Source organism: Lucilia sericata, unplaced genomic scaffold, assembly GCF_015586225.1.
Source record: "Lucilia sericata isolate MDLA Ls3-8-SP2 unplaced genomic scaffold, ASM1558622v1 Contig000256F_arrow, whole genome shotgun sequence".
NCBI lineage: Eukaryota > Metazoa > Arthropoda > Insecta > Diptera > Calliphoridae > Lucilia > Lucilia sericata.
Window position 1 is genome coordinate 25,001 of NW_023994282.1, and position 11,319 is coordinate 36,319.

At 37.6% G+C, this 11,319-nt stretch overlaps 3 protein-coding genes across 3 annotated transcripts; 2 read left to right on the top strand and 1 right to left on the bottom strand.

Moving 5' to 3' along the window:
- The first annotated feature begins 2,975 nt into the window (after window positions 1-2,975).
- LOC119602825 (caspase Dronc-like) lies at window positions 2,976-5,212 on the top strand. Its single transcript, XM_037954577.1, is given in 4 exon segments — window positions 2,976-3,301; window positions 3,450-3,941; window positions 4,115-4,382; window positions 4,385-5,212. Coding segments are annotated over 3 exon segments (1,308 nt in total). The 5' UTR covers window positions 2,976-3,301; window positions 3,450-3,503; the 3' UTR covers window positions 4,987-5,212.
- Window positions 5,213-5,287: 75 nt separating this feature from the next.
- On the bottom strand, window positions 5,288-8,928 carry LOC119602837. Its single transcript, XM_037954602.1, is given in 5 exon segments — window positions 5,288-5,503; window positions 5,580-5,648; window positions 5,650-5,674; window positions 8,172-8,391; window positions 8,459-8,928. Coding segments are annotated over 5 exon segments (864 nt in total). The 5' UTR covers window positions 8,793-8,928.
- Window positions 8,929-9,343: 415 nt separating this feature from the next.
- On the top strand, window positions 9,344-10,021 carry LOC119602852 (protein FAM207A). Its single transcript, XM_037954625.1, has one exon. It carries the CDS (start codon window positions 9,432-9,434, stop codon window positions 9,996-9,998), a length of 567 nt encoding a protein of 188 aa, XP_037810553.1. The 5' UTR covers window positions 9,344-9,431; the 3' UTR covers window positions 9,999-10,021.
- Window positions 10,022-11,319: the final 1,298 nt, after the last annotated feature.

Consider the following 11,319-nt stretch of genomic DNA (forward strand, 5'->3'; position numbering starts at 1 on the left):
ATCCCACAATTGTAAATAAAATGATTAAAACTCGATTTTATCACAGATAACTTAATTTTTAACAACTTTCAATGGTAGTGTTTTGGTCACATTTCTATAAAGATATTTCTTATACGACAATAGTAGAGACCTACATGGTATTATAAGTTCCCAATATTGACTGATAAAAAAATAATAGGTATGTATGTATGTATGTATATAATTTGTATTTTTGCTACTACTTACAATTTTGTAATCTAATACTTATTTTTTGTTATTTTAATTCATAATTTATTTACTTTTTTAATAAGTAATAATTTCAAATAATATTCTAATTAAATTGGTGGATTCCAGACCTGGGCGATTTCCATTAATTTTGCATTAACATTAAATTAAAAAAAAATTAATTTAATGTAAAAAATATTGCATTAACATTAAATTTGTAAAATTGGATTCTTATTTTTCTTATAGCATTCTCCAGTGAAAACGAAACTTGAATTCAAGTCGAACATTACAATGTTTTTACAGTATAATTCAATGCACGAAATCTATATACATACATACATATATAAAATTCTAACGTTACTGACTGACTGATTCATCATCGTAGAGCTTAAACGGTTTTAGCTAAAGATCTGAAATTTAGACAGGAGGTTGGTCTCCCACCAAATAGATCCACTTAGACGGGATTTTTGGAAATTCGAATGATTAGGGGGTTAAAAATGGTAAAAACGGGTAAATTCGGTAACCTCATATCTCCTAAACTATAAAAGATACAAAATATGAATTTAGTACTTTTTGGATATTCGGACGTTTAAGGGGTGAAAATTGTACCTATTTTTGGTACTTTTTTATAAAACATTGTTTTTGGTTTATTAACTTATACATATGAATACATAATAACGGGCTCCCAATACGATGTTGCAACTGGTACTTTTTTGACTTAGAACTTATAAACATGTAATTAAGCACTTGAGAATCTATAAAAGTGGACTTTTTGGTACTTTTTCGTTCTTCAAAAGGTACTTTTTGAGTTTTCTATTTTTCGTTCTTCGACTGGTACTTTTTGAATTTTTTATAATATAAAATTGGATTAAGTAATAACATATAAAAGGGAACTTTTTGGTACTTTTTCGTTCTTCAAAAGGTATTTTTTGAATTGTCTATAATATTGAACATGGAGTAAGTGAGAACATATAAAACGGGACTTTTTGGTACTTTTTCGTTCTTCAACTTGTACTATTTGGATTTTCTTTTATAATGAACCTTAAAACATAAAACTAAGCAATCAGGGACTTGAGTGAATGAAAATTTAAACTGGGGTATGTCTGGTAATTTTTCGTTCTTTAACTGGTACTTTTTGAATTTTCTAAAATATTGAATATATAAACATAAAATTAAACACGCAGTATCCTAATTGAACGAAAATTTATCTCGCTTACGTCCATTTTGCAAAAAGGGCTCGATATCAATCGAAATCTCTATAGGCCATAGTTGACCCTGCCCCCTTCAATAATTGATTTTAACGTTTTCTACGTACTTAATAATACCATAATAAAACATTTTTTGTTGGAATGAAAATATGTAATGAAATCTTCTTCAGAAAATGACTTAAACGCACATAAATGGCTTTCAAATGTCGACGAAATAAACATTTTTAGGAACCGAAACCTACATTTATGAAAAATAAAATTATGAGGATCGGTCCGCCAATATAACCCTCTTACAGAAAATCAGTTTATAGCTAATACATCATTCCAAAAGTTATCATTATGATAGAATTATGGTAGAATTAAAAAAAATACTTTAAATGATATATATTATTGATCCAATTCCACATTTAAGTCCCTAATCCGAAAATCACGGTGACGTTCTTATTAATCTAATGATCGGACCACTTCCGAAATTTGCTTTTTTACGACATATGATTTGCCTTACTTATTTTAGTCATAAAATACCCCTAAAATAGGAATAGTCTTCCTTTAGAGTTGCGAGTTTTCATACATTCTAATAATGTTTTCAAAGTGAAACTTTTGGAATATTTTTCAATCTCTTTGTGATCCCTTTAAATGATGTTGTTCTGGAAGAACTTTAACATCCATGTAAACATTTTGGGTAATAAACTGGGGGACTACCAATGAGGGGAGCGGAACCTCCCATATGAATTAAATACATCTGGGGGGCTTGGAGCTCCCATATGAATTAAATAGAAAAATTCGTATATCTGAGAAACTATTAGAGCTAGAATCTTCAAATTTTACTGAAGAACATTTAGAGAATAACGGGCGGACTTTCAATGGGGGGCTTGGCTCTTCCCATATGAATTAAATACAAAATTTTGTATATCTGGAAACTATTAGATTATTCAAATTTTTCATAGATTAAATTAAAAACTTAATTAACGTTCGGAATAATTGGCGAAATTGCAATAATTTGCGTGGAATCTCCCATATGTAACAAATTGTATATCTGGAAAACCGTTGTAGTTAGAATCATCAAAATTGTTAAGTAGGTTTCTTATTTATATTGCTTTTAGGGTAGCACAGCACACTGGGTATAGCTAGTAAATAAACAAATAAAATATCTTTATTTTTACGTTATTGATCATTTTCTTAATGCAAAATTTTTTAGAAACTGATTTTCTGCAAGATGTTTTATATGATAGGGTTAAATAACGGCAGATCCTAGTAAAACTTGGAGAAAGGATTTGTTTTTAATTTTTAAGAATTTTTTATTCATCCCTGCATAATTTCTCATGCAACTTTTGAGTTTGCTCTGTTTTGTTGTTATAAACAATATATTTGCTTCCAAAATCCTACTTTCTGATCTCTCGGATTCCGTTTTTATTTAAAATCGTTGAAAAATTAAAAACTAAACGTAGTTGAAAACTTAGCCGTCGATTTTAAGCCGCCGCCGACATATTTAGTGTCAGTCGCCGCCGCCGTTAATATTTGTCGGCGCAGGGCTCTGTTTTATCATCATCATCATGATTTTTTTAGTAATTGTTTAGTAAATTGCAAGCTATTAAACGAACAAGTGCACTTTTAATTAACGAGATTCGCCTTTTGTTTCAAAAGAAATTTTAACAAAATTCAATAAAAATATTTTATAGTTAAACAATTACAAGATATATAATTGATTTGTTTGTTAGATAAAATAATCGGGATAATAAATATAAATTGCTTTTGAGAAAATAAGGAGTAAAAACGAACAAAGGCTGCTGCAGAGTGAAGAAAAATAAAAAAAATCAAACAAAGGAACTGGCCTGGAATAGTTAACATTACATTATTGTAATAAAAAGATTCTCTGAGAGTTTAATATAGTAAGTTAGAGAGCAACAATTGCCATATTTAGAGGAGAATCTTAATAACTTCCTAAACATTGCAACAAGATCACTGCCTCCAAATAAAATTAAGTAATTTTCATTAACAACAAATAAACTTCAAACAGATTTATTTCTTCCAAAAAAGGTCACAACAACTACGTCATTAACACAACAACATCAACAATAAATCCCCACAACCATGAATGATAATCAGCGTAAACGTATTTTACAAAACATTGATTCTTTAGTAAATTTTACCGATTTTAAAACATTATGTGATGCTTGCTATCGCAATAATTTGTTGAGTTATACTATGATACAAAATATTCATCATGTCGAGCCGGAGAAATCTCTTGCAGATACTTTCGATGAAGAGACATTTAAAAGGGAACGTCACAAAAGGTTGTTTGTGAAAATAACAAAAAGAGGTCCTGATGCATTTGAGATGTTGTGCCGTATATTAATGGATTTGAAATATAAGGATGCTTTAAAGATATTGCATGACGATGACAAGGGTATGATTTCAATAAGTTCTAGTAAGAAAACCGGAACAGCAACATCTGGCAATACGGAGATTAATCATGTGAATATAGCAAATAATAATATTGATGATAGAGATGGAACAATAAGTAGACAGGTAAGAGTTGTAACAGAATTAGCTTTAAATTTGTTTGAATTGACTGGATCTATTGGAAGAAAAGTATACCGCTCTGTTCTTTGGCATTTAATATAAAAATCCTATTAGTATTGTTAAAAGCTTTTACAGTGACTATAGTTACTACATATGTATATATTTTTCTTTTTTTCCAGCTTTCCCGATGCGATTCGGATGAGATCACACTCCACCAATACGAGGATACAATTCAGCCGAAGAAAGATGTAAACGTTCTTAAGGCTAAGCGCATTTTAAAACATAACAGCATCGACACCTATTCCATGGAAAGTAAAAGCAATCGTGGCGTCTTCTTTATGGTTAATATTGTAGATTTTCCCATGGAAGAGCGACGTTCGGGAGCCGATGAAGACACGCATTCCCTTTTGTCGCTATTTAAGCAGTTGGACTTCAAATTGTATGCCTATAAAACCTAACACAAAAGAAATTCTTTTCTCTACTCGATGAACTATTGAGCTCGGACGAAATTAGAGACACCGAATGCTTTGTCATGGCCCTAATGACGCATGGTCAGATGTCGGACGGTGTACAATGGATATATTTCCACGATGGCTCTGTAGTGAAAGTGGAAGAGATAGAAAAGCGTTTCTATCATGAAAACTGTACACAATTAGTGGGTAAACCAAAAATTTTCATTTATCCCTACTGTCGTGGTGAAATATCAGATAAGGGTGTTAACGTTGTCAATAAAACACAAACTGAAGGTGTTGGCACAACACGTCGTGCTATCAATAATATTGCTCAGCTATCGGATGTTATTAAATGCTATGCCACTACAGCTGGTTTTGTAGCTCATCGTGATGTTGAAAACGGCTCCTGGTATATTCAGAGTTTTGTTGATATCATGGCGGCCCATGCGCACAATACATCCTTTGAGGAAATGCTTAAAATTATACAAGCCGGTATTTCAAAATTGCGCACAAATAATAATGAACTGCAAACGGCTAGTTATGTTAATATAGGCTTTAATAAAATTCTTTATTTTAATCCGGGCATTTATGCAAATTAACTTTATGTTCTTCCACTAATGGACGCTGCCAAAATGTTTTTATTATTATATATTTATACAAACAATTCCATATTTTTTTCGTAATTACTTAAATTAAGATAAAAGAATTTCCATTTTAAAATGTACTGATTGTATTTGTGAAATGTATTACTTTTATAGTTAATTAAGAATTTTATTATTATTAGCATATATATAAATATGTAATTACAAATTTATTTGTAAAAAAGTATATGTGGTTTTATTAATGCGTTGGTGGTTATATTTGGTGTTGTTAATATACAAACTTTTGTGACATTATTTATTATTTCTCCAACTTTGTTGCAACATTTTCCATCTTTAAATTATTACAATTAACTTTTGCTATAGACATTCTTTCTAATTGCTGTGTATCTGTATTCAATGGATCTAAACTGCGAAATTTCCGATTTGTTTTATTTATCAAAGAGTTTTCAATTTCTCTCTTCATATTTCGTACATCATAATCGGCCATGTCAGTGTTTGCCTCATTTATTAGATTCTAAATAGCGATAATATATGAAAGTGTATAAAATTTTATATTTTTTAAAAATACACATAATTAAGTATTTTCCTACCTGGAATTCATTAGCTAAAAATTTGGCAGAAATTTCATCTAATGGGTTTTGAGGTAGACCCATGAGAGCGGTTACCCAGAAAGTGGTAAATTGCTCTGAAATAAAGAACATCAAAGGAAAAGAAGGAGGAAGGCCAAGAAGGGAAGGGAAACAAGGGAGGAAAGGAAACGGGGAGGAAAGGGGAACAAGGGGCGGAGACAAAGCGAGAGAGGAGCGAGGAGCGAGGAGCGAGCGAGCGAGCGAGCGAGCGAGAGCGAGCGAGCGAGCGAGCGAGCGAGGAGGCGAGCGAGCGAGCGAGCGAGCGAGCGAGCGAGCAGCGAGCGAGCGAGAGCGAGCGAGCGAGCGAGAGAGCGAGCGAGCGAGAGAGCGAGCGAGCGAGCGAGCGAGCGAGCGAGAGAGCGAGAGAGCGAGAGCGAGCGAGCGAGAGAGCGAGCGAGCGAGCGAGCAGAGAGCGAGCGAGCGAGCGAGCGAGCGAGCGAGCAGAGCGAGCGAGCGAGCGAGCGAGCGAGCGAGCGAGCGAGCGAGCGAGCGAGCGAGCGAGCGGCGAGCAAGCGAGCGACGAGCGAGCGAGAGCGAGCGAGCGAGCGAGCGAGCGAGCGAGCGAGCGAGCGAGCGAGCGAGCGAGCGAGCGAGCAGAGCGAGCGAGCGAGCGACGAGCGAGCGAGCGACGAGCGAGAGAGAGCGAGCGAGCGAGCGAGCGAGGAGGAGCGAGCGACAGCGAGGAGCGAGCGAGCGAGCGAGAGGCGAGGAGCGAGCGAGCAGCGAGCGAGCGAGCGAGCGAGAGGAGGCGAGCGAGCGAGAGCGAGCGAGCGAGCGAGCGAGCGAGCGAGCGAGCGAGGAGCGAGCGAGCGAGCAGCGAGCGAGCGAGAGAGCGAGCGAGCGAGCGAGCGAGGAGCGAGCGAGCGAGCGAGAGCGAGCGAGCGAGCGAGGCGAGCGAGCGAGCGAGCGAGCGAGAGCGAGCGAGCGAGCGAGCGAGCGAGGAGCGAGCGAGCGAGCGAGCGAGCGAGCGAGCACGAGCGAGCGAGCGAGCGAGCGAGCGAGCGAGCGAGAGAGCGAGCGAGCGAGCGAGCGAGCGAGCGAGCGAGCGAGCGAGCGAGCGAGCGACGAGCGAGCGAGCGAGCGAGCGAGCGAGCGAGCGAGCGAGAGCGAGCGAGCGAGCGAGCGAGCGAGCGAGCGAGCGAGCATGCGAGCGAGCGAGCGAGCGAGCGAGAGCGAGCGAGCGAGCGAGCGAGCGAGCGAGCGAGCGAGCGAGCGGCGAGCGAGCGAGCGAGAGCGAGAGAGAGCGAGAGAGCGAGCGAGCGAGCGAGCGAGCGAGCGAGCGAGCGAGCGAGCGAGCGAGCGAGCGAGCGAGCGAGCGAGCGAGCGAGCGAGCGAGCGAGCGAGCGAGAGAGCGAGCGAGCGAGCGAGCGAGCGAGCGAGCGAGCGAGCGAGCGAGCGAGCGAGAGAGCGAGCGAGCGAGCGAGCGAGCGAGCGAGCGAGCGATCGAGAGAGCGAGCGAGGCGAGCGAGCGAGCGCGAGCGAGCGAGCGAGCGAGCGAGCGAGCGAGCGAGGAGACGAGCGAGCGAGCGAGCGAGCGAGCGAGCGAGCGAGCGAGCGAGCGAGAGCGAGCGAGCGAGCGAGCGAGCGAGCGAGCGAGCGAGCGAGCGAGCGAGCGAGCGAGCGAGCGGAGCGAGGAGCGAGCGAGCGAGCGAGCGAGCGAGCGAGCGAGCGAGCGAGCGAGCGAGCGAGCGAGCGAGCGAGCGAGCGAGAGCGAGCGAGCGAGCGAGCGAGCGAGCGAGCGAGCGAGCGAGCGAGCGAGCGAGCGAGCGAGCGAGCGAGCGAGCGAGCGAGCTGCGAGCGAGCGAGCGAGCGAGCGAGCGAGCGAGCGAGCGAGCGAGCGAGCGAGCGAGAGCGAGCGAGCGAGCGAGCGAGCGAGGAGCGAGCGAGCGAGGCGAGCGAGCGAGCGAGCGAGCGAGCGAGCGAGCGAGCGAGCGAGCGAGCAGCGAGCGAGCGAGCGAGCGAGCGAGCGAGCGAGCAGCGAGCGAGCGAGCGAGCGAGCGAGCGAGCGAGCGAGCGAGCGAGCGAGCGAGCGAGCGAGCGGCGAGCGAGCGAGAGAGCGAGCGAGCGAGCGAGCGAGCGAGCGAGCGAGCGAGCGAGCGAGCGAGCGAGCGAGCGAGCGAGCGAGCGAGCGAGCGAGGAGCGAGGAGCGAGCGAGCACGAGCAGCGAGCGAGCGAGCGAGCGAGCGAGCGAGGAGCGAGCGAGCGAGCGAGCGAGCTAGCGAGCGAGCGAGAGAGCGAGCGGCGAGCGAGCGAGGAGAGAGCCGAGCGCGAGCGAGCTAGCGAGCGAGCGAGCAGAGCGAGCAGCGAGCGAGCGCGTAGCGACAGCACGAGCTCCAGCGAGCTATCTAGTCTATCTACATCTATCAGCTATCTATCCTATCTATCTATGATCATCGATCTATCTAGCTATCTATCGATCTAGCTATCTATCTATCTATCTATCTATCTATCTATCTATTATACGATCAGCTATCTATCTATCTAGGATCGATCCTATCTTCTAGCTATCTATCTAATCTATCTTATCTACTATCTAAACTTGCCATAACTTACTGTAAATCTATGCCACTTATTGACTCCGGATCATGGTGGATGATCTTCATTATTTGGCTTATAGCATTCATTAAGAACCAGCCGGTTCATAGTTGCATTCCTGGGAAACACCAGTTGTTTGGAAAATATTTAAGCCACTCAGAAATGTTACTAAAACTCAAGGAATCACATTCTTGATAAACATTATTTTGGGCTTCTTTGGCGGCCTCACCAAAATATTCTATAACAAAATTGAAAATTATTTTTAAAATTTGCATTACAATCCTTTTAAAAACAAAATGACCTACTATTTACAGTCTCCACTTTGACATTGTAGATATTTGCATATTTCTCCACTGTACTTGGCGTACAGCCTTCCTGTTGAAATGCTTCTATGAATTTATTCTTTACATAAAGTGTAAATTTATTCGCGTTTTTATTTTTGTCTATTTGTTTAAGATTTCTATTTTTCGTTTGATTTTTTGACGGTTGGGTCTTTCTAGGAGCTGCTGGCTGCTGTAGATTATTCTTAATATTTGTGCATGCGATAGTGTTAACATCTGGTTTTTCGTCGATAAATTCAAAGGATTGAGAAATGGTTTCCTCAAGTATGTCTGGTTCGGATTTAATGGCTATATTCATTTTTACCGATTGTTTGAAAAATTACCGAAATAATCATTGAAAATTATTGTTTACTTTTTTTATTGTTTTGTTTTCCTTCAATCTTTTATTTACACTTAGAAAAAGTATTAAAAAAGGTTTGTTTGTTCTCGTTTTTTTGTAGGTATCATTAAACTGTCAAATTTACATGTATTTGTTGTTACAATAACAGCAATGTTTGACAGTTAAGTATTTATTACTTATTTCACCATAATGAATTCCATAGTTTAATAAACATATTCAGGGTTGTATGAAAAGTGTATGTTTTGTACAGCACCATATTATTTGGAACACGATCTTTTAACACAGAGTTTTTGTTTATATTGTCCTATATGTCAAATATCAATTTAAAAAAATGTAAAACACAACTTAAGTTTTAATTTGTCATATAATTCATTTGTTTACTTAATTTCGCAACTTTTCCTGCTTGTTTTAAAAAAACAACGGCATAAATCAAATTTAATAATTTATGCACCAGCCTGTTATAATACAACACTGCCATCAACCAACCACATGTAAAAAATTCCCTTTATTTAAAAATCCCAAAACAAATCGTGCTGTATTCCGTAGGAATTTTCATTCATTTTCAATTATTTACTATTTCGCATTTCTTTAATAAAAATGGGCAAAATTAATAAAAATAACTTAAAAACAAAACTTCTGGATACAAAATCACCCAAACAAAAACTTAATACAAAAGAAAAATCAAAAGATAACTGTAGCGATGTGCCAACGAAAGATAAAAGTAAACTCATCCTCAATAAGACAATTACTCCCAAGAAAACCACCAGTAAAAAGGAAAAACATCGTCAAAAACATAAAAATCTTATGAATAAATTCACACTTATACGCAAACAACAGAAAGAGGAAAGAGCTCGCCAGAACCGTCAGAAGACGGCAGTTATAGGTGACTTGAAACCCCTGAAGGATGCTTTACCTTCGCTAGATGATATTTTCAAATTATCGAAAGAGAAAGATCAGCTGAAGACAGGTGTTAAGGAATATGATCCCACTGAGGAAGATAATAAACATTTAAGTGCCAAACAAAAGATTAAGAAGAAAAAGGAAAAGTTTATTAAACAGGTGAAATCGTATCAGGCAATTTTGAAAGATCCAGAATTTAAGAAAAATCCAAGGGAGGCCATTAGATATCATATACAATATACACATGGCTTAGTAGAAGAATAAAGAAGTGAAACAAAATGATAAAAGAGGTGTATAAGTGAAAAATAAGCCGCTAAACGGCTTCAATGTTTTGTAATACATTTTTGTTGTCAATAAATTACAATTTGTTTGAGATTTCTATTGAAGTGAATGTCCTAAGCAACAACGAAACCCCCAAAAAATAAAACACATTACACTATTATATATTGTATTATCAATGTTGCTAATATATTTTATTAGAGATAACTTATAATTAGTATTTTTGTTTGATATTGAAAGTAAACAAAAAAATAGCTCATTAATGTAAAACATATACTATTGCTAATAAAGAACTTAAAAGATGCATTTTTTTGTGTTCAAATAACAATTTGTAGCATTGAGATAATAACTACATAAAATAATTTTCATTATTTTTATAAATATATGTAGGGTATGACAAATCCTTAAGGCTAATTTTTGAAGTTTTGGTTTTTTTTATAAATTTATTTTATAATTATAAGTGATTTTGCTATATATTCAGCTGATGAGATTTGTTTTGTAGTAATTAATTAAATTATATAAAATTAAAACATTTGTTTATATATGTTGATAATTATTTTATAATTTGTTATAGTTTTTTTCATCATTACATACACATAAAGTAATTTGTTTTAATAGTTTATGCTGTTAATATCATAGTTTAAAAGTTTAATTGTAGTTTATGGTTTTCTCTTTATTTGTTAATATGTAAGTATATTGAACTATGTTTATAGTTTTAAATAGACATTTGTTTAACAGACTGTTAAGATCCTTTAAAGTTATAATTTCATAGCAAGATCTTTATATGCATTGTTCTATTGTTGTAGAAAGCAGTCTAATAAACTAACTTTAGTTTTAGAAGTAGTATGTAGTATCGTGGCTTAAATTATAAAGGCCTTATTCATAAACATTTATCAAAGGTTTATAGAACAAATTTTGTATGAAAATTTAATTTATAAACCTTTGATAAAAGTTTATGAATAAGACCCTAAGAGTTTGGTGTTGTGTCTTACAGTGTTCAACATCTTTTGCTTTAAAAAACAAAATCAAAAGAATTTCAAAAAAAAGGAATATTGAAATGCCTTTTTATTAGATTTGAAATTAAAAATATATATTTTGGTGTTAAGTTATTCTTACAGTGAAATAGTTTTAATTAGTTTTGCATTTTTTTTTACTTTAGAGTTTAAAAAATTAATTAAAATATTTGGTAAGAGCTTATTTATGTTATTTTTTTTTAATATGTTTGAGATCTATATACTTTTGTTATATTGATAAAATTTTATTACAATTTTTTTTGTTGGTTTTTATTTAAATTTGTTTTATGTTA